Source organism: Rosa chinensis, chromosome 4 (assembly GCF_002994745.2).
Source record: "Rosa chinensis cultivar Old Blush chromosome 4, RchiOBHm-V2, whole genome shotgun sequence".
Classification (NCBI taxonomy): domain Eukaryota; kingdom Viridiplantae; phylum Streptophyta; class Magnoliopsida; order Rosales; family Rosaceae; genus Rosa; species Rosa chinensis.
This window is the reverse complement of record NC_037091.1, coordinates 56,327,243-56,350,986: the sequence shown is the minus strand read 5'-3', so window position 1 is coordinate 56,350,986 and position 23,744 is coordinate 56,327,243. Positions and strand designations below refer to the sequence as shown.

The 23,744-nt window shown below is 41.1% G+C and overlaps 1 protein-coding gene and 1 pseudogene across 5 annotated transcripts; both read right to left on the bottom strand.

Annotated features, from left to right (window-relative positions):
• Positions 1-5,150: 5,150 nt before the first annotated feature.
• Positions 5,151-6,667, bottom strand: LOC112196557 (annotated as a pseudogene).
• A 1,771-nt stretch (positions 6,668-8,438) lies between these two features.
• On the bottom strand, positions 8,439-11,583 carry LOC112196555 (very-long-chain 3-oxoacyl-CoA reductase 1). Of its 5 annotated transcripts, none has more exons than XM_024336923.2 (4): positions 11,445-11,583; positions 10,684-11,316; positions 9,610-9,679; positions 8,439-9,232 (listed from the first exon to the last, which is right to left on the bottom strand). In XM_024336923.2, the coding sequence occupies exons 2-4, from the start codon at positions 11,304-11,306 to the stop codon at positions 8,948-8,950; spliced, it is 978 nt and encodes a 325-aa protein (XP_024192691.1). In that variant the 5' UTR covers positions 11,307-11,316; positions 11,445-11,583; the 3' UTR covers positions 8,439-8,947. The 5 variants fall into 5 exon arrangements, with proteins under 5 accessions (XP_024192691.1, XP_024192690.1, XP_024192692.1 ...); XM_024336922.2 differs by having other exon boundaries at positions 11,450-11,573; XM_024336924.2 differs by having other exon boundaries at positions 11,456-11,573.
• Positions 11,584-23,744: the final 12,161 nt, after the last annotated feature.

Below are 23,744 nucleotides of genomic sequence, written 5' to 3'. Positions count from 1 at the left end.
GATGTTCGGAACGGAGGCCGTCCTACCCATTGAGGTAACTCAACCTACTGCCAGGGTGGAAGGCTACTGCCCCGAGACCAACGACGAGGGCGTCAACCTCGACAGAGACCTCCTAGAGGAAAAACTACACAAGGCCCATTTGCACAATCTACAAAACAAGCAGCGGGTATCACGTTTCTACAACTCCAGGGTCAAAGCCCGGAACCTCCAACTGGGGGACTGGGTAATGAAGGAGGTCATTCCACCGCCAACGGCACTCCGCCCAACTTAGGAAGGTCCATATATACAAAATTGTGGAAGTCGCTAGCCCTGGCACCTTCTACCTATTGGACAAGGATGGCGTCACAAAGACCCACCCTTTGAGTACCGAACACCTTCGGTATTACTACAAGTAGTCATACCGCTACTCTAGAGCATCTTGGCTTAGCTAAATTTTTGACTCAATATTTAGCTAAGGGAAGCTACCCAACGGGTACAACCTCACTTTTTGTAAACGCTGACATATCAGCTATCAATGAAACGAGGAATTATTCAAACCATTGTCACCAGGCCCAAGCATAAGAATCAACTGGCAACGCCAACAATATTCGGCGGACTACGTCCGCTACACCGTGCACTTGAAACAATTTTAATCCCTTTAATGTTTCATTGAGTCTCAAAACAGCAGTCAAAACTCTAGCGGTTCGTAAACATACAAGCAATGCAATCAGCAAAGGCATCCACACATGAAAACAAAAAAAAAAATCTCAGAAGCAAAATACCAACTTTACATTAGGGGTCGGGACTCCCCGCCCAAGAATATTGTTCAGTTACAAAAGGCCTTAGCAGCGCAAAAAAAAAAAAAAAAAAAAAAAAAAAACAAGAAAAATGGGACAAAAGCCTTCAGCGTTACTACTTCAGGATGGGGAGTTATCTTCATGGCTGAGCATCAGAGACAGTCTGGCCCTCCGGCGGTGGTTGTTGCTCGGACTGACGGCTCGTCTGATTCGATCCACGAGCAGTAGGGCTCGGTGTTATAATGGTACCGTCCGCGCGGGTGTGGGTACTCAGGAAGCCAGCACGGGAGACCTCGGACTGAGTAGGCGGTGGGGTTCGCTGAGAGTCATCCACCGAACGCATACTACTCTCGCCGCTACCTGAGCGGGCACCCTCAGCCTCAATGCGAACCACACCCCTTGCGGGCTGTGCACTTTGACCTGATGGCCCAGCGGGCTGGGATGCCTTGACCTAATCGATAGCGCCCTTCTGGTTCAGCAGTTCCACATTGGCCATGGCACCGGCCTTCGCCGCCTCAGTCATGGCCTTCTTGTATTCCGTTGACTGTTTAAACGTCTCTACAATGGCGGCCGCCGCACGTGCCCCCTCAGCTCCCATGTTAGCGACCTCACTCTCCAGCTTCTTCACCTCAGCAGACCTAGCAGCACTTTCTCGCTGAAGGATCTCAACTTTTTTATCCTTAGCCGCCACGCGATCCCGCAGCAAGGCTATATCTTACTCTAGCTTAGAGACGAGATCATTCCGCTCCAGGTCCCGCTCAACGGTGACTGCCAATTTGCCACGGGCATCTGCTGCATCATAGTCTACTTTTTCCAGGCGTCGCTCCACATCCGCCAATCTGCCCTTGCCCTCCCTCAGCTCCCCTGGAGGCCTTTGATCTCCTCCCTGAGCTCCCGCTCATCCAGGGGCTGTGCCGATGCCGCCAGGAACAATTCGTGCAGCCCAACCGAGAGTTGTCCAAAGGCCGAGCTGAGGGGTGATTAGTTAACGGCGGTTGAGCGCACAATCCCCTCCAGGCCGCCAAACCCGAGCCTCTCGCAGAGGTGGAAGATAAACTCCCGCTCAGGCTCCGTAAAAAATTCAGCATATGCGGCAAACGAGTCGAGGTCGCTCGTCGGCACCTCTAGCCCAGCGGTCACTGTCGCCTTCGAAGGGGCCTGCCTTGCTTTCTTCGTCGGCAATGGTCTCTACATCATCCTGGTCAACCGGATCGTTTTATCACCGCTTCCCTTGGTGTGCCACCCGAGTCACACCAGCGGCGACGGGGAGCGCTCCCGTCTGCGGCTCTAGCCCCGCAATAGTCACTGGCCCCTTTGTGGCCGCCACCCTCTCTTTCGACCCACGCCTAATGGCGGGTACACTCTCTCTCTACTGCACTGGCGCAGCAGCGACATTGCCTCCGCCAGTTCCGGCCTATACCACGGGCGAGCCGTCTGGGTCGAGGTGTGAGTGATGTAGCATCGGCAACACCACGGGAACCTCAGACTGGCTCAGCGCCAAAGTCTGAGGGTCGACGATCGTCTGTTGGGCCTCTAGCCCAGAGGCATACATGCTCTCTAGGAAATTGTTTATCTCGGCACGGTCCATGGCTTTCTCAAACGCCTCGCGGCTTGCTCTGTTTCCCGGCGGAGAATCTGTACCAAAGCAACGGGTTAGCCTAACGGCAGTCAAACTCAAACACACATCTACAAAAGGTACTTACCAAGGGCTCGTGTCAGCTGCTAATCGACCAACAGATCCCAGCCAGTAAGTAGGCGGAGATCTAGCAAATTACGGTTCTGCTAGCAGCCAAGGATCCTTGCCAAGCGGTACTCTTCATCGTGCGTCAGGCTATAGCACAGGCCCGCTACACAAAAACAACAATGGCCATTACAAGGGCAATTGTTACGCAACAAAAAAAAAAAACCAACTCTAAACGACGGCAGATCGACAACCTCGGATAGGTTGGAATTCCACCCATTCACAGTTTCAGAAGCTGTGAATGGGTGGAAGTCGATTTGGCAGTATGTTTATAGCCGGGTTCCAGGAAAGAGTTGAATTAGAAGCTTGGGTTCTCACCTGCAAGTCGCACTGCTGAAGGTAAAATTCGAGGTTCTGGAAGAAATTATTTCTTGTTTTGTATTTGGATTGAGAAATTGGTTCGAGCTATGTTGAATGGTTTGTTGAATGAAATTGATTGTTATGTTGGCACTCTAAACATAGATTCAAACTCGTTTGTCTGGTGTGGTGAGATTATCAAAGCATTAGTATATTGATGGAAAGCATTTACTGGTGCATAGCCTAGTATTCATTGGAAATTGGACATATAGTGGATATAAAATTGTTTGAGTTGGCTTGAAAAATCCAGAGTTGTATGCACGGGGTGTGTGTGTAAAGATGATAGAGAATTGGTTTAAGTACTTGTCTAAATGGCATTGTGCATAAACTAATTGGATGGGTATAATTGTTTAGAACAATTTAGTATAAGCTGGTAAAGAGCAGATTAAGTTTTGGTGGGATTCCATATTTAACTGAATGCCAAGGTTTGTACGGAGAAGTTAATTAACTTAGTTTGAAGTGAAAGTAAACTAAGTGGGTGTCCATAGTTTATTTGATGGGATTACCATGTGATGTGATATTTAAGGAACTTAGAAATGATTGTTAAAGGCATGGAAACTGGCCGATAGTCCAATTTCAAGTAAAGTGTTGATGATTCGGGACTATTCGTGGATGTAGTCGTGATTGGTCAAATTTGGTCGATGTGGTCAATCCTGGTCAAACCAGGAAAAATTGATTGGACGATTTGTTAATCGTCGTGATTTCAATTATTAGTTCAGTGAAATATTAATTGTCGAAATGTCAGAATCTAGGACTCCAGTTACCCGAGGAACGGAAGGTTCGCGACTCTCGGAGTATGTGAGAGAAAGCATTGGAATCCAGGTAGGGATTCAGGACTCTCCTCGATTAGTGATTTTCTTATATTATTATTAAATGATGCATGTTAGTTGGTATGGTTTGGTTATGTTCAAATGCAATGCATACTGACCAAACCACGTGAGAAATGTGATGGCTAGAGAGCGAAGGGTGGCTCTGACTTCCTTGGGTTCGATCCCCAAAACCTCCAGAGGGTTAGCTACACCGGTAGGTCGGTGTTCGATCGCAAACCATGAATCCGTACCATGCATCGCATACTAACCAAGCCGTGTGTATAGCTAGGTAGCGGACGCTCTCGCTACGCTTACCTGGTGATAAATTAATTTGAGGTAAGGTCGTGTAATGGGTCTATGGGACCGGCCATCAGGTAATATTTGGATTTGGCGCCGTATGTATTTAAGCATCATGCATCAATTTTCAAGTTGAAAAACATTAAAGTTTGTTGTTCTTTTAAAATGTTTGGTTTAAGCATGTTTTCATACTGGGATCCCTATATATTTAGTGGTTTCAAACCTAATCGTGGTAGAGTTCCTGTAAGAGCAGCGAGGACGAAAGCTCACCCCTACAACAGTGTGGATGCAGGTACTGTGCACTGGTGACGGGATATTAGCAGACGGAGCTGGGTGTGCGGAACAAGTTCGGTAAATTTTGTCGTTTAGACCTTGTTCTAAATTCTATTTCTCGAACTTCGTATTCCGAGACTTGTTGATAGTTAGCCTTGTGTCAATTTTGGTTGAGTTCTCATTTCCTTGAAGTTCGTACCTCGTGTGTGAGAATTCATTTCAAGTTCTAGACGAATGAAATAAATTTTAGCAACTCAAGGATTTTCACCTCAAAAGTATTTGTAGCTTCCGCTGTGTTTATACGAAAAGTTTTCAAACAAAATGCCTAGCGATTCTCTAGAATGTACGTAAATCGAGCGTTTGGTTTATGTTTAGAGGCTCGCGGCACTGTGGCGCGCTTAAGCTGGTGAGGTGCAGCTTGGGGCGTTACAGAATCGGAAACATATTAGACTCTTTTATGACAACCAAAGTTCCATCTCTTTCTCTAATCTTTCTTTGTCTCATGTGTTGTGAACTAACAAATGCTAAAAAAAATTCTTTGGGATGTCATCTTTATCAGTTTTCAATTTTCATTTTTATTTTTATCCTGAAGAATATTGTAAACATAAAGAGAGTGGAGTCTCTTAATATGCGTTTTTTTGGTGCGCACAGTGAGTGTCCTATTATTCTTGGCAAATCTCGGTGGAACGGGAAAATTTATTTAAAAAAAAAAAAGGCATATAAGGGCTGAGAGAAGACCTAAACCTCATCTCAGAAAAACAAGAAAAACGAAATACAAAAAAGTGAACCGCATTTCGGCAAACCTGTCTTACATAAATTTTATCCCAAACAAGCTAGAAAAATGAATACAAAAGAGTGAAGCTCATCTCTATAAACCTGTCTTACAAACAATTAATAGAAACAAAATTTAGGAATACCTAACCAATCACAACTACTTATGGGGTGGTAGATCCCATCATACCAAATCTGTGAAGTTAATGCCATGATTTGTCAAAACATCCTTCATTTAGTTACCCTCACGAAAGATATGTGATGAGCAAAATATAATTGAGAAATACGGTGCAAGTTTTATGCTAAGAATGGAAAATCAATCTCCCTAATTTGGGGGGAATGCTATAGCTCATCCTTGTGATGCTTGAGTAGACGTACATTTAGACGTATTACATACTGCAATCAAATACAATCATTATAATGGATTCTTATTTAGTGTATCATCGATCTTTTTGTTGCCTCTCCTTCATTTGGCCTCTCTTTCTGACGGTGCTACACATCCAAAAGGAGAGGGCATTAATAATGAAAACAAAGTATTATAATAACAAGGCCAAATCATTTGGCCTCTTCGCAGCGTATAATAACAAAGTAGTATTATACTATACTACATTGCAGTACATTATAACAAAATAGTATTTTGTTACAAAGTAGTATTATACTATACTGCAATGTAGTATTTTGTTATAATACGCCTGATCGTGTTATTAGTTTAAAAGATTATGAGCGAAGATGGCTAACTAATCATGAGCACTAGTATCAACAATGAAAACAAAGAACATTAATAACAAAATACGCTGCGAAGAAAGAAGGAAAACTAACCAGACACTGAATGTCAATTCCATGCTGCTTGTATTCCAAACATCTTGAGAACATTTTAAGGTACCTGTATCATAAGTTTATAAATGCATCATAATTAGTTACGACGTTGCATGTATATTGCTAATTAGCTAGGAGTCCAAGTTCAACGACAGAAGAAAATTTATAGAAGGAATTAGGGTTTTAGTTGAGAAAACTCACGATTTATTAGAAGCAGCATAAAGAGTGTATAGAGGCAAAGAAGGATCCTCGGATAAATCAGAGCCGATATTGATAATTGCTCCTTTCTTCTTTTTGAGCATACCGGTAAGAACTGCCCTAGTCACCCAACTTGGGGCTTCCATGTTCACCTTTGTAATGCTCTCCATTAGCTCCAAATCAACCTCATGAAAGAACCTTGCATAAGGGTAAGTCATCCCTGCATTGTTAATCAAAATGCCAACATCAATCCCTTTGATGCCTTCCTCTATGGTTTTAGCTATCTCTTCCCCACTCAATTTGCCAAGTCGATGACAATGCTCTTAACTTTCACTTGTTCATGAAAGTATTTCCCGCGGATTCCATTAGAGGTAGCTTCGAGCTTCGACGGGTTTCGACCGACCAAGACAAGGTTAAGACCCTTTGAAGCCATTTCAAAGGCAAGGGCTTTGCCTATTAATTCCATCAGTGGAGCCAGTGATGATTGCCCAAGATCCATAATCCTTGAGATTCCTTGGAGGTCTTAAAAACATGACCCATACCCATCTCACAAAATTGATCAAAGATTTACAAACAGATAGGAAACCTGTGGTGATTGCTGCCACAATGAAAAACTCTTGCAGGTCCATTGCCCAATAATGTATCAGTAATGCAGAGCAACTTGGAGTACAAATTTCTCTATTTGGTTGTACAATTTTCCTATTTGGTCATGCAATTAAGTACAAAAATTGATCCAACTAGCAAGTAACAAGTTGGCCTGTAGAAAGGGACCATGCGTTATCGTGTAATTAACAACCCAATTGTTTCGTTGGTGGTTGTCAGATTATATAGGAACCGTTGGTAGTTGTCAGATCCCTGTTTTGCATCTAGAAGTTGGGGAAGTAGAATTGCACAAACACATCCATATATTATGAATGTTTTTTGTAGAGATTCTCCTGTTAACTTGGGGCACCTAATGTGAGTTCTCATTTGGTCTCTCTTTCTGATGCTACTGCAAACCCAAAGAATGATAGTATTAGAAGTTATAAACCTGAATCGGGAGAAGATCGCAGTGAGGAGTGTGAAAAGAATAGTAAAATATAGAACCGGACCAACTTCCTTGTTTCAATACTTTGGAACATCGTAGAACTTTCGAGTTTTAACCACAAAAACCAACTGAAGCCATTTCAAAGGCAGGGGCTTTACCAATTCCATCAGTGGAGCTATTGATGATAGCCCATACTCCTTAAGATTATTTGGGGGGTCTCAAACACGATCCATACTCATCTCACAAAATTGATGGAAGCTTTACAAGCAGAAATGAAGCCTATACTACTTGCTGCTACAATGAAAACTTCTTGCAATTCCATTGCCAAATATTATCAATTGAATCAGATATCAGGGTCTTTTTCTCAAAAGAGACTTGAGTACAAGTTTCTTTGTTTTGGTGATGCTATGAATTACAAGTTTTTCACCGTTTTTGAATAACAACTGAAGTAAAGGATCTTTACTAGCTAAAAGAAGCAACAAGTAGCCCGAAGAAAAGGGTCCCTTCATTATTGTGTGGTTAAGAGACCGAGTTTCGGAGGGAAGATAAACAAGAAGAATGGTTGATACTTCATAGTTGTGGGTTGAGGTTATATCCCAGCTATGCTCAAGAACCAGAATGGTTGGTGGTTCATACCTGCCAGTATGAAAAAGTTTTGTGGTTCCATTGACCAATATGAATCAGTTATCAATCAGCTGCAGGGGCTTAAATACAAATTTCTTTCTTTAGTGTGCAGCAAAGCACAAGTTTTTTATTAAAAACTGAAGTAGAATATTCTGAGTAAGAAAATAGCGCCTGTAGAAAGGACTCCTTTCATTATTGTGTAATTAAGAGGCTGATTATTTCGTTTAGAAACCAAAGCGTGGTTTGTAATTGTGTTGAGAGTTGAGTGGTTCGTTTTGCATTTAGGAATTTAATCATTGAAGAACTAGCTACTTGCTAGGAGGTTGTTGATACTTGTTAGTGACGCTAGAGGTGGCACTTTAACAAAAGAAAAACCGAAAAACTATAGTGTGGTGCTTCAATCTTGTCCTGTATTCTGGTAATACAGTTGCTTGGATGCCAATTAAAAGATAGTATATTGTACTTGTAAATATGTATTCCTAAATAAATACTCCCATTTTTCGGAACTTTTCAAAATGATTTATTTTAAGTTTCAACAACTTTCTTACCAGACTATCTATAAAATGAACTTCTCCGAATATGGATCATCTACAGTACATTAATGTATCGATACATTAAGTAGACTAGATTTAATACAGAGGTAGACTGGCTCAATACATGGGTAGGCATGCATGGAGTTAGTCTACCTCTATATTGAACCTAGTCTACTTGATGGATCGGTACATTAATGTATTGAAGTATTTTCCCTCTGAATAATATACTTACATATATGTTTTACCCATATTACATTGGTCTTATGTATACCACTATAATGCCCTCATGATTTTAATGTTTGAGACAAGATGGGTAGAATTACTGCATCGATCAAATATGGAGATTCACCTGTTAACAGGGCATCTAATGTGACTCCTCATTTTGGCCTCTCTTACTGATCCCCTTGCACATCCAAAAAATGATAGCATCAGGAAACGTACATGCTTCGACCGAGTTATAGCTAGAATATTGGTTCATCACCTGAATAATTCCAAATACTAACAGGATTGTGACACAATACACACCCAAGCCATCAGATACATTATTGGTGAGGAGCCTGAATCCAACCACCTTTGATATAGATTGAATCCGGTAGCTAGCTCCTCATTAGTTCAATTTCTCGTCTAAAATGTACCCAAAGGAAAAAGAAGATGGGAGATACATTATACTCCTTTATGATAAAGCCAACCTCAGTAAAACATATATGATCAAATACTTGTACACTTCACGATGCATTTTCCTGTTGATGCATCTTCTTGCTCTGTGCCTCCTTCATTTGGCCTCTCTTTCTGACCCGAATGCAGATCCAGTAAATGATGGCATTCAATAACTCATCCGGTGAGGCCACACGTAATATGAACCACTGCACAGAGTGCCACCAGTAGGGGTTACACACAGGCTCATAACCAATCCAGCGAACGCTTGCTTTGCTAAATTTCTCTGGTGATGACATAAACCAGGAAAGTCCCCTCAAATGTTTTGTCAAACTCGTTGCCACGAAAAAAGGAATCTGCATTAGTTGAGAAGATGAACGCAGGTGGATTAATATCATCTATAAGAAGTAGCAGCAGAGATAAACTTCTTTTGATATGTTACACTGTCAAGAATTTTATAGTGGCAGATACTTTGAGCATGGTATATTGGTAGGGTATTAGAGCTTGAGGTCCTGAGTTCATACTTTCCAACCAAAATCAGTGTAGTATCATGGTGTAACTAGCAAGTTGATTATTGGACTGATCGACAGACACAGAAATAGATAGGGAAACAGAGAATTTGGCCGGGGGTGGAGGAATTGAATTTGGATCTTTATCTAGTAGTATAGGTACCGGTTTGTGATACTAACCCGAGAAAAGAAAGAAAAAGAATACTAAGGTGGATAACGAGAACCTGACACTGAATGTCAATTCCCTGCTGCTTGTATTCCAAACTAATGCATCTTGAGAACATGGAAATGTACCTGTTTCACAAGTTCATAACTCATTAACTCATAATCAAAAGGCTATATAATTATGTATATGTATTCCAAACTAATGCATCTTGTGATATATATGTAATGTTTCCGCACGTAATAAACTAGATAATACTAATTAGGTTCCCGGCCATCTGAGAAGGGAAAGAGAGATTGATATATTTCTTAGATCTTGTTAGTTTGTAACACATTTTAAGTCCCTATTTTACAGAATGCTTAGCTTCACCCAAAGTAGATCACCGAGACACCAACACTTGCGATAAGAAGGCTACTCTAACCATGCGAGAATCCTACTCTAAAACGCAGGGAAGAAAAGTACCTGGAATTGGGGATTACTTGGAAATTATTCATACACAACTTCTAGCTGTGATGCTATCTCTGTTTTAAGTTTTGAAGATGTGATACATCGTTTCAAAGATTGCGAGGAGATGAATAATACCACCCATGTTTTCTATGACCTAGCAGCATATTAGGCCTAGTATCGTGTAAAACTCAACTTATAGTCGCGCTGTGTTTCAACATTTTACACTAAAAATTACTATACCCACATTGAAAGAGCTCCTTCTCGACTTCCATGTCTTCTTATGCTTTTGGATGATACAAACAATATTTTATACCATCTTTCAGGCATTTATACGCCTTCCCGGGACACGTACGTAGTAGCTCTAAAAAGTCCAGATCTAGTGCTGGTAAGCTTCTTGAACCCTAAATAGTCTAGGACTGAAACCATATCCATTGTAAGTAGGTGTTGTTTTGCTTAATTAAGACTTGAATTATGTCATTAACAGCTTTTCTGAAACACGTTGACAGAAAATTGTACCATAGATCGACGAGATACTTGAGAATCTAAGAACAAAACCAAAATAGTTTAAGACCTCTAATGTGATTCAAGGGATGGAGGGAAGTAGTAGAGTACATGTTAATGCAGTTAAGAGATTTTTAATTCCAAGAAGGTGCATGAAACAAATTAAATGATAGTTCAGAAAACTCACGCTTTGGTTGTAGAATAAAGAGTGTATAGAGGAAAAGAAGGGAGCTGACTTGAATTGGAACTAATATTGAGAATTGCTCCTTTCTTCTTCTTGAGCATTCCTGGAAGCACTACCCTAGTCACCCAAGTTACTGCTCCCAAGTTCACCTTAATAATATTCTCCATGAGTTCCAAATCAACCTCATGAAAAAACCTGGCATAAGGGTAACCTATCCCTGCATTGTTAATCAAAACACCAACATCTAGTCCTCTTATCCCATCCTCTATGGCATTAGCTATTTCCTTGCCGCTCAATTTGGCCAAGTCGATCACCATGTTCTTAATCTCGACTCTTCCACCAAATTCTTCATGTATTTCATTGGAGGTAGCTTCGAGCGCTGAATGGTTTTTATCAATCAGGACAAGGTTAAGACCCTTCGAAGCCAACTCCAAGGCAAGCACTTTGCCAATTCCTTGAGCAGAGCCGGTGACGATAGCCCAAGAGCCATAGTCCTTGAGATTCTTTGGGGATCTCAGAAACATGACCCATACCCATCTCACAAAGTTGATGAAAGCTTTACAAACAGAGATGAAGCCTATGCAACTTGCTGCTACAATGAAACCTTCTTCCAATTCCATTGCCATAGTCAGCTCTCTGTAAAAGAATCTTGGTTAGATTTTTCTCTTTTTTTTTTTTGATGCAATGAGTGATAGCAGAGGAGCAATCTCTCTAACACTCCAATTTATTAAGTAAAAAAGATGCAAATGACAATGAAGGGGGACCTAACCAAAACCTCCAGAATAAACAAGCAAAAGAAACAAGTCAACGAAATCTAAACTGTGGATCTCCTAAAAAACTCAAGCACACCGTTTTTTTAATTTTTTTTTTAATGAAGAACGCTGAAGTTTGTGGATGTTCAATGCACTTCCATTCCTGTAATTAAGAGTTGGGTGCTGAAAAGAAAGGAGTAGTTGCCGTCCAAGAAATGCATAATAAACAAGTAGGTACGTACTGGGTTTTGTCCCTTGTTTGCGCCTTGCTGTTATGTGTGTTTGAACCCAAAATTAACATTTTTTCCGACAAGGGGGACTCGAAGAAAACCCGGCCAATATCCGTGGCCCAAGTCATATATTTTCGACAAGTTCGGAAAATATTGTTTAGAGACTAAATAAAGCCTACTTGGAGGTCAAGCAATCCTGAAGCAAATCTAAATATTCCTTGATTTACTAGTAATTATCAAGATATTTGATAATTAATGGTGATTTGCTTGGTTGTCAAGACTGTGCAAAACGAGAAGATAAAATATGCAGGCTATATATATGGCCGAGATTACGCGAGCCATGCAAAGTAATTAGCAGGGCCCTCTCAATCAAAGTCGCGAGCGCGAGCAAATTGGGTTGATATATAATTGCCCATGCAATTAAGGTGGACGTGGGACAAGGGGAGCCATGCAATTAATCATGCTTGATCACAATCCTCAAAGAATCTAGTTATATATATATATATATATATATATATATATATATATATTGTATGGATGGTTGGACGTACAACATAAGGAAGGATGTTGATTAAGAATTAATTACATATAAATGCATATTTGAATGTTGTTTTAGCCATAAGGCCACCAACTAGTTTTTTTCCCTCATAAGGCCACTAAATTAAAAAGGGTGTTATATTTTAGATATTAAAAACCAACATATTTACATAAATGCCATTAGAGTACAAAGTCAAAAATCATTCTCTCCCTCATCTCCGGCGAGGTCTCCGGTCAACTCCGGCTGACCTCCGACGAACTCCGGCGGGTCTCCGGTCAACTTCCGGTGACCACAAAAGCTACTGTTACTAACACCAAAAGCTACTGTGGCTAGCAACAAAAGCTACACTGATGAGATTGTCGGCAACCTCCGGCGAGATCACAAAAGCTACTATCACTAGCAACAAAAGCTACTGTCACTAGCAACAAAAGCTACTCTTGTGAGATTTCCGGCAACCTCCGACGAGATAACAAAAGCTACTATCACCAACAACAAAAGCTACTCCTTACCCAAAAACCTATGCCCCCCAAAACGAAAAGCTACTATCCCCACCAACAAAAGCTAATGTCACCAATACCAAAAGCTACTCTCACCAATAACAAATGCTACTCTCACCAACACCAAAAAACTACTCTCACAAACAGCAAAAGCTGCTTTCATCAACACCAACGAGCTACTCTCACTAACATTAGAGAGCTATTCTTGTATCAAAAACTACTCTCACCAACGCAAAAAGCCACTATCACCACCACAAAAAACTACTTTCACCACCGACAAAAACTACTCTCACCAACGTCAAAAACTACTCTCACCACCACAAAAAGCTACAATCATCACCACCAAAAGTTACTCTCACCAACAACAAAATATACTTTGATCAACATCAAAAACTCTTATCACTAACAACAAAATTCTACTTTCATCAAAATCGATAGCTACTCTCACCGACTCAGAAAGCTACTCTCACCAACATTGAAAACCGCTTCACTTGCTCTCTTTCTAAAATGATGCAAGTGCAAGAGAAATATTGCTAGAATTCAACCACAAAAGCACAAACCAAAATAAAACACCATCAGAAACATAGATACCATAACATCAAAATTGAACAATGAGGCATAAAATTAAGATCCAATTTCATTTCCTTCTTAACAGAAACTTCAGCAATTCTCATTCTGTCCTACAATTATGATCTAATCCAATTAGAAAACTACAATGGATCTACAACATTATATAGGCAACAAGCAATAATCAATTGATCGAATAGAGATCAAACTGAAACAATTTCAATCACAGGAACTAATCTGATGATTTGTTAATACGAGATCAAGGATAACAATGCCAGAATTCACCGAATCAAATTACAGAGTAAGAGAACAGAGACCGGAGGTTCCATGCTTCTGGCACATCATCGTTCGGATCCACGACCTCAACTCACTGAATGTTCTCAACTGCGGCGGCGTGACGCTTTGGACTCGCTTGCGTTTGACCGCGTTCTTCCACGACTATGAAACCTCAACTTCGCCGTCTTCGATAGCCGCTTTCTTCACCGCCTCTCTTACATAACTTGATCGAGTAACTTTCCGAGACGGCTCTTCAGTTTCGCTGAAGCTTCTCTTCTTTAAACTCGACCTCACCTCACTCTCCGATCCAACTGAGAATCTGCCTGATTCGCACTAAATCTCGCTGTCGAAGTACGAGCACGAGGTCGATTTCACAGAGAAACCAGAAGCCTCACTACTAGAATTCGGTTTCTGAGAAGAGTAGAGAATCGGAGAGATGTGAGTTGGAATCCAGTGAGGTAGCTCCGATCGGAGCTTCGTTGTCGTCTTGAGGCGTGGCTGCTCCGTTTTGAGGTTTTGTAAGCTTGGATCGATTGGAATCTCACCAGATCGGAGGCTGTGGTCTTCGGAATTGGATGGGGGGACAGAGAGTGTTGTGCCAGTGGTCGCCGGAATCTGATGGGGGAGAGAGAGACCAAAGACATGAAAAATCTGGGGTCGAGGAGAGAGAGAGAGAGAGAGTCTGATGGAACTAATTGGGTTTCTGAAGTGACGAGGTTGGTGCTCTCCTCTTCCACATTGTTTGATCAAGAAGTCAGGTCAAGGGACTCTCCGACGACTGCACCCCACGGTGCTGGCACGCCTACCCAATCACATCAGCAAAAGAGACAGTTTGCACCCTTACTGGTTTTTGGAGCCAAACAATGTGCTTCTGCAAACTTCAGCAACTTTAGATTGTTTTATGGGCTACTATATATTCCCCAACTACACACTAGTCATTGCCTCATAATCATTGATGTATTATATAGGCAAGTTACCAAAAACAGAAAAACACAAGCATATGAAATGACCTTTCGTTCAACTTCTCACGGAAAACGACACTTTCGTAAATGGGTTTAGATTCAATTTGAGTGAGTCATCCACATCATTGATATCTACAACTCACCTTTCAGTCAGTTACGTTGTAAAACCATGTAAATAGATGTTGAGTGATTATTGTCGATCACTACTGATTAGTGATTGATAGGCTTATAATTGTAGGAGTGATTGATTTGTAATTAAGCGTTATTTTTTGTGTGCACCATGTAATCCTATATAAACCTCCTCATGGTGAGATGAATATACACACACATCCCATTCTCTGAGTCATTTCTCTCTTCTCTCAAACTCTCTTACTTTATGTTTTACAACAAGTTACTATTTATTTTCATGATTTGGCTTCCCTGACTTATAGACAGTGGCATTCAAATGCTTTGATTGAATTATTTAGAAATGCTCATCAATGCATACTTCCAAATACTGGTAGGACTTGAAGGAGACTGAAGGGCCCCAATCCAAGATCCAACTAACTCACTATAGAGGTTATTGTATTATGGATCTAAATTTAATACATATTGAATATATAGGTAGGTTAAATGATACAATCTCATACTAATTTAGTGGAACATAACTTATATTGTTTAAGAATGAGATATTTGAGAGAGATTGAAAAGAGAATTGTATTTCATCATTGAGAATAGGAGCCCTATTTATAGGGATTATAAAGTGAATGTTCTAATGTTATAAGGAAAACTAATCCGAGTATGACTAGGAATTCTATAACCTTTTCTCCTATTACAACCATGAAACTAATCCTAGTTTGATTAGGCACACAAAGTCGATTTTCCTTCAACACTCCCCCTTGTGCCGCTCAAACTTGGTGGTGACGCTTCATCCGTTGCCTCGTTAAAAACCTTGCTCGAGTGAAAAACTCTGTGGGACAAAAACAAACTCGAGGAGGAGAAAAAGAGTACAACACTTCCTTTACTCTTCGAGATCAAACATGTAGACATCATAACTCCCCCTGATGTCGATATCTCCCCCCGATTGCTACAATCATGGGAGTTCGGATAACTTTCTCAATCCGATGCTCTTCACATGTTTCTCGAAGGTGGATTTAGGTAACGACTTAGTGAATAAGTCACCAAGTCCGCTACATTATCCTCTGATCGGATTTGATTTACTTCAATATTTAGAAGCGATTGTTGTTGCTGATTATAGAAGAACTTAGGTGATATATGCTTGGTGTTGTCACCCTTGATGAAACCTAACTTCATTTGCTCAATACAAGCTGCATTATCCTCATAAATGCATGTAGGTTCATCCGTGGTAGACTTCAAACCACAACTTCCTTGAATATGTTTAATTACATAAATTAGCCATATACATTCACGCACGGCTTCATGTAGAGTAATAATCTATGCATGATTTGGGGAAGTAGCAACAAGGTTCTATTTTGTAGACCTCCAAGATATCGCAATGCTTCCCATGGTAAAGACATAACCCGTTTGGGAGCGACCTTTGTCAGGGTCAGAGAGGTACCCTGCCTCAGCGAAACTCATCAAAACATCGTTGTCTTTTTTATGGAGGGGAGTAGGAAGACGCCGGCCACTATGGACGGCGGCGGTGCTTGCGACTGCAACGTGGCCGGCGGCCAACTCTTAGACGGTGGCTTTTTGCCTCTTGGGGTCCGATCCCAAATTTCTGTCATTCCTTTTCTCTCTATAGGGATAGAATAGGCTCATATCAATCGTACCTCTCAAGTATCGAAAGATTTTCTTTACACCAATCCAATGGCGGCGTGTTGGCGCAAAGCTATGTCAAGCTAACAAATTCACTGCGAATGAGATGTCCGATCTTGTGCATTGAGCTAAGTACAATAATGCGACTACTGCACTTAAATAGGGTACTTCGGCCTCTAATGATTCTTCGTCCTCATCCTTTGGACGAAACGGATCTTTTTCAGGCTCAAGACTACGGCCAATCATGGGAGTACTCACAGACTTTGCTTTATCTTCATTAAAGCTCCTTAGGATTTTATGAGTATATGCAGACTGATGGATCAAAATCCCATCACTACGGTGCTCGAGTTCTAAACCAAGACAAAACCGTGTTTTCCCAAGATCTTTCATCTCAAATTCAGATTTCAAATATATAGCAGTTTCATGTAACTCATCTAGAGTCCAAATTAGGTTCATGGCTTCGACATAAACTGCTATGATTGCAAATCCAAAACTTGTTCTTTTAATGAACACGCATAGGCATATTTCATTGCTAATATATCCCTTCCCAATCAAGTAGTCACTTAGACGGTTATACCACATCCGTCAGGATTGTTTTAATCCATATAGTGAGCATTTTAATCTTATTGAAAATGCGCTCCATGGTTTAGAGCCACTTGATTTGGGTAATTGAAGTCCATCTGGAAGCTTCATATATATCTCTGACAAGGTAGCGGAATGTTATAACGTCCATTATGGGAGAATATGTCTCATCGTAGTCGATTCCAGGGCGTTGTGAGAAACCTTGCACCACGAGGCAGGCTTTATATCTAACCACCTCATTTTTTTCATTACGCTTTCTAACAAAGACCCATTTATGGCCAACAGGTTTTACATCAGGGGGGGGTGTCTGCGTTATATGCCCAAATACCTGTCTCTTTGTTAGTGAATCCAATTCAGCCAAAATCGGATCTTTCCATTTAGGCCAATCCGCTCTTCTTTGACATTCTTTGACAGAGCGAGGTTCGACATTATCATATTCTATAATTCCTTTTGCAACATGATATGCAAATGCATCATCAATAGCCATAAAATTTCTATCCATCATCTCATGTACACTAGTGTAATTCATGGAGATCTCTCTATTCTCTCAAATTGGTTCTGACATTGGAGCGTCCCCCAAAGATGTCTCTTGGACATAAACATAATCCGGTAGTTTTAGGGACATCAATCCTTCCAGGCACGTTTGCAGTAGGTATATGTGATCTCGTCACTTTAGCGATATCAGAAAACGCATCAGGCATCGATTCTGCTACGTTATGAAGATCGAGAATTCTCCGCACTTTAATTTCGGACTGTGCCATTCGGGGATCAAGATGAGACAGAGTGGGGACAGACCACGACAATTCCTGTCATTCCTATTGAACATTTATGTTCTTATCTCCCCCTAAAGCGGGAAGACTGTATCATCAAAGTGACAATCCGCGAATCTAGCGGTAAAGAGATCGCTTGTGAAGGGTTCTAAGTAGCGGACAATCGTTGGAGAATCATATCCAACATAAATGCCTAATCGTATTTGAGGACCCATCTTGGTGCGCTGTGGCGATGCAATTGGCACATAAAATGCACGCCTAAATATGCGTAAGTGTGAGACATCAGGCTCATACCCAGTCACCATCTGGGACGCAGAAAATGGTTGAGTGGCAGTGGGCCTCAGACGAATAAGCAGAGCTGCATGCAATATTGCATAGCCCCAAGCATAACTAGGAAGATTGATGCGCATTACCAATGCCCTAGCGACCATTTGTAGTCGTTTAATTGCGGCTTATGCGAGACCATTTTGGGTGTGAACATGAGGAACAAGATGTTCAACTTCAATCCCAATGGACATGCAATAATCATCAAAAGTTTTTGATGTAAACTCCCCAGCGTTATCTAATCTTATAGACTTAATAGGATGATCAGCGTGGTGAACCCTTAATTTAATAATTTGTGCTAGGAGTTTAGCAAATGCAGCGTTCCTTGTGAACAATAGCATGACATGTGACCAGCGTGTCGATGCATCAACCAACACCATAAAATATCTAAATGGTCTGCATGGTGGTTGAATAGGTCCACAAATATCACCTTGGATTCTTTGCAAGAATGGTATATTTTCTTTAGTATCCTTTGCATAGGATGGTCTCGATCCTAATTTTGCTAAAGTGCAGGCTTTGCAGAACGAATGATGGGCTTTAGAAAAAACCAGTGAGGATTTTGGTTGAGCCATGAACTCACAATGGACTTGAGAAGTAGGATTTGGGGTAAAAGGAGCATGAGTGGCGTCAAGGCCACCTTTGGGCCACAGGGGGACGGCGGCGCCGGCCAAAGATGGCCGGTTTTGGGGGTGCACGGCGCAAGGGCTCCTTCGGGGTCCAAAATCTTATTTTTACTTCTTTTCGTTCTGAAAAATGGATGTTCATATGAAGTCTTTAATATACGGATCATCATATCACGACCTGGGTGTCCCAAACGGTCATGCCAAAGCCTATATGTGTCAGAATCCCATAAATCATCTCTCATAACATGATTGGATTCAATTATCCGATTAGTGGTTGCATACAATCCACTAGATCGACACATAAGTTTCTCTAAGACTTTTTTATGTCCATAGTCATTAGAGGTGATGCAAAGGAACTCTTGTCCATTCTCACAATGTGTTTTCACATGAAAACCGTTGGCTCTTATATCTTTGAAACTCAATAGGGTTCTTCCTGCCTTAGGAGCATAAAGAGCTTCGATGACATTTAAAGTTGTGCCATTTGGCAACATGAATTGGGCTGATCCTCTACCATGAATCAATTGAGATGATCTAGCCATCGTAGTCACGGAAGATCGAGAAGGCGTCATCCATAGGAATAGTTGCCTATTTCGAAGGATAGTATGTGTAGTTGCACTATCCACGAGGCATTCTAGCTCTCCAGGAAACATACTGAAAAATAATAAAGTTCAAAATTAAAATATGTCCAAGACATTAAAAAATAGATCGATACTTTATTAATAATAGCCAATGATTACATCCAAGTTTCCAAAGTCTAATCCAAAATAAGAAATCAAATTTAGACAAATCGCAGTCAGTCTATCCGTTTGGTAACTCCAATCAAGTATGACCAGGGAAGTAGAGAGAGATGTTGGTGGAGCGAGGCTCTCTTAAGTACCACTAATCTCAATTACTTTCCTAGACATCATAATTCATTGGATGCGCCACATGAGAAAGAGTTAATACAAATGTCATTTATCAATTAAGGCATATTGCCATTACATAATTCTTGGAAAATAAAAATAAGGACTATACTAATCAAAATCAGCAGCATCCTTGTGCAATTCTTTGTCAGGTTTGAAGTCCGCTATGATGAGATTGACGTTGGCATCATCACCATCTTCTTCTTCGGCAAGATAGGCTTCATGCTTTCTAAAGTCTCTATATGCCTTGTAATGCGCAGCTAATTGATTGCTTGAACCAATGCTCACTTGATCCACATTGATGACACATGTCATTGTGATTGCCTCCCTTTAATTGAGGTGCATTGTTTGCATTTGGGTGGCGTCCCCTAGAGGAGTTGGCGCCATTCCCACGGCCTTGGGCGGCTACACCACGTCTTGGAGTCCCACGACCTCCTCTCCCACGTTGCCATGTGTTGCCACGTGTTCGTCCTTCATTCTGACTATTACCTTCCTTTGTAGGGCGGTTATATGGACCAAAACTTCTGTTGTGTCCCTTATTTTTAGGGTTCCGCTCCTTATGTCCTCCTTTGGGTGCATTATTATAATTCGCCTCTTGAACGCTCTTAGTTCCAATAGGCCTTGAATTATAATTCTTTACGAGGATATTATCATGTTTTTCATCTACAGAAATAACATTGATTAGCTGATGAAACCTCGTGATCCATCCAGTATTGTATTCGGTTCGATATTTCTTTGATACCAAGATTGCTAAGACAGGGAAGATGGAGAGAGTTTTCTCAATTAGCTTTTTCTCTATGACGGGTTGTCCACAGAACCCCAACATGGTTTTGAGGCATAGAGCTTCTGAATTAAATTCAGCTACGGACTTGAAGTCGGTGAATCGTAAATTGCTCCATTGAACTTTCAAGTCGAGGAGGAGGGAGTCCTTGACATTGCCAAAACGCTCTTCTAGCGCAACCCATAATTCTCTAGCATCCTTGATTGCCATGTACTCCAATCGAAGTGATTTATCTATGTGGCGTCTCATCAAGATGAGAGCTGTGGCATTATTTGTAGCCGTACGCTCAAATATGAGCTCGGGATTTGGTGCCTGAATTACGGGTAGGATCCCTTTTGAAGTGAGATGGTTCTCAACATCCGTAACCCAACTATGATATTCCGAGCCAGTTGAGTCAAGTATAGGAAAGTCAAGCTTCGGCTTCGACATCCTGAAATAAGAAGAAGAAATATATTAGTTTCGGAGTTAACAACTTCCACGACAACTAAATAATAAGATTTCCGAGCTATGCTACCAAGAAATCGATTTCCAAAAATGATTGGATTTGACCGAAACAATGATGTTTATATGGTCATAAATCGATACTTGCAGACGCTCTTAGTCCGAAGTCTTACGAACGCTCTTAGTTCGTTAATAGCATGAATCCCCACGATTCCGCTTTTCAAGAATCGAACCCATGTTATAAGAAAGGTGGGATGTAGAACAAGGGAGGTTGTAAGTCCCTGAAGAAAAAGAAGCGGAAAAATAAATTTCGAAAGCGGGAATGTGAATACTTACTTGGTTAATTGAGGCTTGAAACCTTGATTCTTGAATTCTTGAACTTTTGGGAGCTTGGACGATTGTTGATTGATGGAGGTGCTTTGGATGGCTCGGTGGTGATGGTAGCCAAGGATTTTGGTTGCTACCGAGTATTGCAGGAGGATAGGCCGAAGGCTGCTGCTGCTGCTAGTCCGGAATATAACCGGTTCGATGGCAACATAGCTTAATTGGTTAATTAAAGCAACATAGCTTAATTAACCAATTTGTCTTCATTACCTGTGATTTCATTTTTTTTTCTTTCTATTTTTATAATTTTATGACATCCCCACACACAATATTATGGATTCGGATTCTGCTTCTTTTGACATTGATCACGGTTGACCGGTATTGACTTTTTCATTCTTTTGCCGGAAATTCCATTTTGCTCAATTTTCCACCATTTTCTCTTGATTACCGCAATTCTGCTTATTTCCTACACAACAAATAAAATTGGATTAACTGCATTATAATTGGATTAACTGCATTATAATTGGCTCAAGTATTAGCTTATTTCTAGTATTTTAGATACAATTACATGCATATAAATGCGTGTAATCACTAATCTAGCTTTGCATTCTTGCTTAGATGTTTTTTGGGTGGGATATATTCCTCTAAGTGTTAGGGAGTTTGTACTCTCGAATTGTATTCGTTAATCTCAATTGCTTAATAAAGTTGACGTCCTTCCCTCAAAAAAGAAAATAAAAAGAAATAAATTTGCAATAACTACCCACATTCTTCAAATAACTACCTTCACTAGTCCCACATCCAGTCATGCACCATTAGGTGTGTGAGTATTTCTAGTCATATAATATTCTTTGGGATGGTAGAAAAGAAAGAGTGCTTTTCTAAAAACTTTGCTCTGCAGCGGTTACAAAGATAAGAAGTTAAACAGTTTCAGTTTGTGAAGAGGTGTTGAACCGTTATGTTCCCATGTGCCGTCCGGCGGCACGTCTTCCTGACGTCGTCATCGGACAGATGGGTATAGAATCTCAGTCCACCAGTCAAGGTCTAAGGTGGTTTCGAGGCTGGAGCGGGGAGGAATGAGGGAGGACTTGAGGTATTCTATGGAACCAATAACAATTGCCGTTTACGACTGTCGTAGGTTGGATCTGCTTTCCACCGCCTTCGTAGAAGCCTAGAGACGGGCAAAGGCATTATGGGCTGCACTCCGGTTCTGACTGTGGTGGTGCAACAGTTTGTAATCCGGTCCCAACGGTGGTGGTGCTTCAAGTATGCACGCATGCGGTGGAAGCACCACTTGGCCGTTTATGTTTGTCAGCAGCAGCAAGGATCAACAATGGTGGGTTCCGGCCTCTGGTTCTGGTCGAGTTCCAATTGTGGAATAATTCGGCTGTTACTATGCCATCAGTCCGACCGACGAAGGTTGACGACCTTGGGTACCATGGATCATGGGCCTGGCATAGATCATGGACTTGGTATGGAAGGTGGGCCTCTCTTCAGCCTTTGGGCCTCTGCTGTTGGGCTTGTAGTAGGTATTATTTAGTTTTAATATTATGTATTAGGTTTAGGTGTAGTTTATCTACAATAAAATCCCTGCCAACTCTTGGCAAGGTCATGTGGGCGATGTCCAGGTTTGCATACTCAATATGCCTTTTCTGCCCTAGTAAGGTGGCAGATCATGCATTGGTTGCAACCTCCTGGTGGTAGGATGAAACGACGTGTCGTCGGTTTTATTTCCGATTGGCAACATATTGGGAAAGCTACTAAATTATTGGTACTATGGCACTGCTTTAACTTTCCGATATGCCACCGTTATTGTAAATCAAATAGAGTAGTTGGTATGACTCTCTTTGCTATTAGGTGCATGTTTGAATACATTGTTGTTGTAGAGACTCCTGTTATTATTCAGGAGGTTCTCTTAAGGTGTATTGTAATAAGGGGTAGAGGCAGGACCCTTGAAAAGGCAAGGGTTATTCCTTCTGTAATTCTCACCAATGGATGCCGCGACATGAACCACCATGTTAGGAAGAGAGGGAGAATGTCTGAAGATGAGGTTATTCCTCGCCTCCCAAATTTTCCAACAAAGAAGGAGAAGATTTTCAGTTGTAGACTTTTGGTAATCCTTCCTGAACCAGGAAAGAAACCATTCTTCAAAGTTTTGGAAATCGGTATTGGTAATGCCAGTAGAGCGCCAAACATTTGCAGCAAAGGGGCAGGAGAAGAAAAGGTGGTTTAAGTCCTCATCCCCTGAGCTGCAAAGGGCACACAAAGAATCATAATTAGTAGAATAACGAGCAAGTCTTGCCCTAGTTTTCAATCTTCCCCTAGCTAAGAGCCAAGAGAAAAACTTGACCTTAGGAGGAATGTTAAGTCTCTAGATTTCATTCAAAATTTTAACCCTCGAATGGAGAGCAACCGAATCACATTGAAGCCAAGTGGCTGATTTAACAGAAAAAATACCGTTGGCGGTCGGACCCCAAACAAATTCATCCCTAGAGTCCAAAGCAGGAAGAGGAATACTTAAAATAGAGTTAACTGTATCATGATCAAGGAAAACAAAAAGTTTATTAACATTCCAACAGCCATTAACAATATAATCACTAACATTCTCATCAATATCAATAGAAATTCTATTAGTAGTCGAAATAAGATTGATCAAAGGAAAAGAAAAGGCCCAGTTGAAAGTCCAGAATTTGATGTCAGTACCATTACCAACAATCCAGCGCATACCTTGAATTAAAAG

Coding starts and splice junctions, on each gene's coding strand:
- LOC112196555 (XM_024336923.2), bottom strand. CDS start 11,306: ATGGCAATGGAATTGGAAGAAGGTTTCATTGTAGCAGCAAGTTGCATA. Junction 9,680..10,683: donor CTTTATTCTACAACCAAAGC/GTGAGTTTTCTG, acceptor CTTGTGAAACAG/GTACATTTCCATGTTCTCAA. Junction 9,233..9,609: donor GAATTGACATTCAGTGTCAG/GTTCTCGTTATC, acceptor CAACTAATGCAG/ATTCCTTTTTTCGTGGCAAC.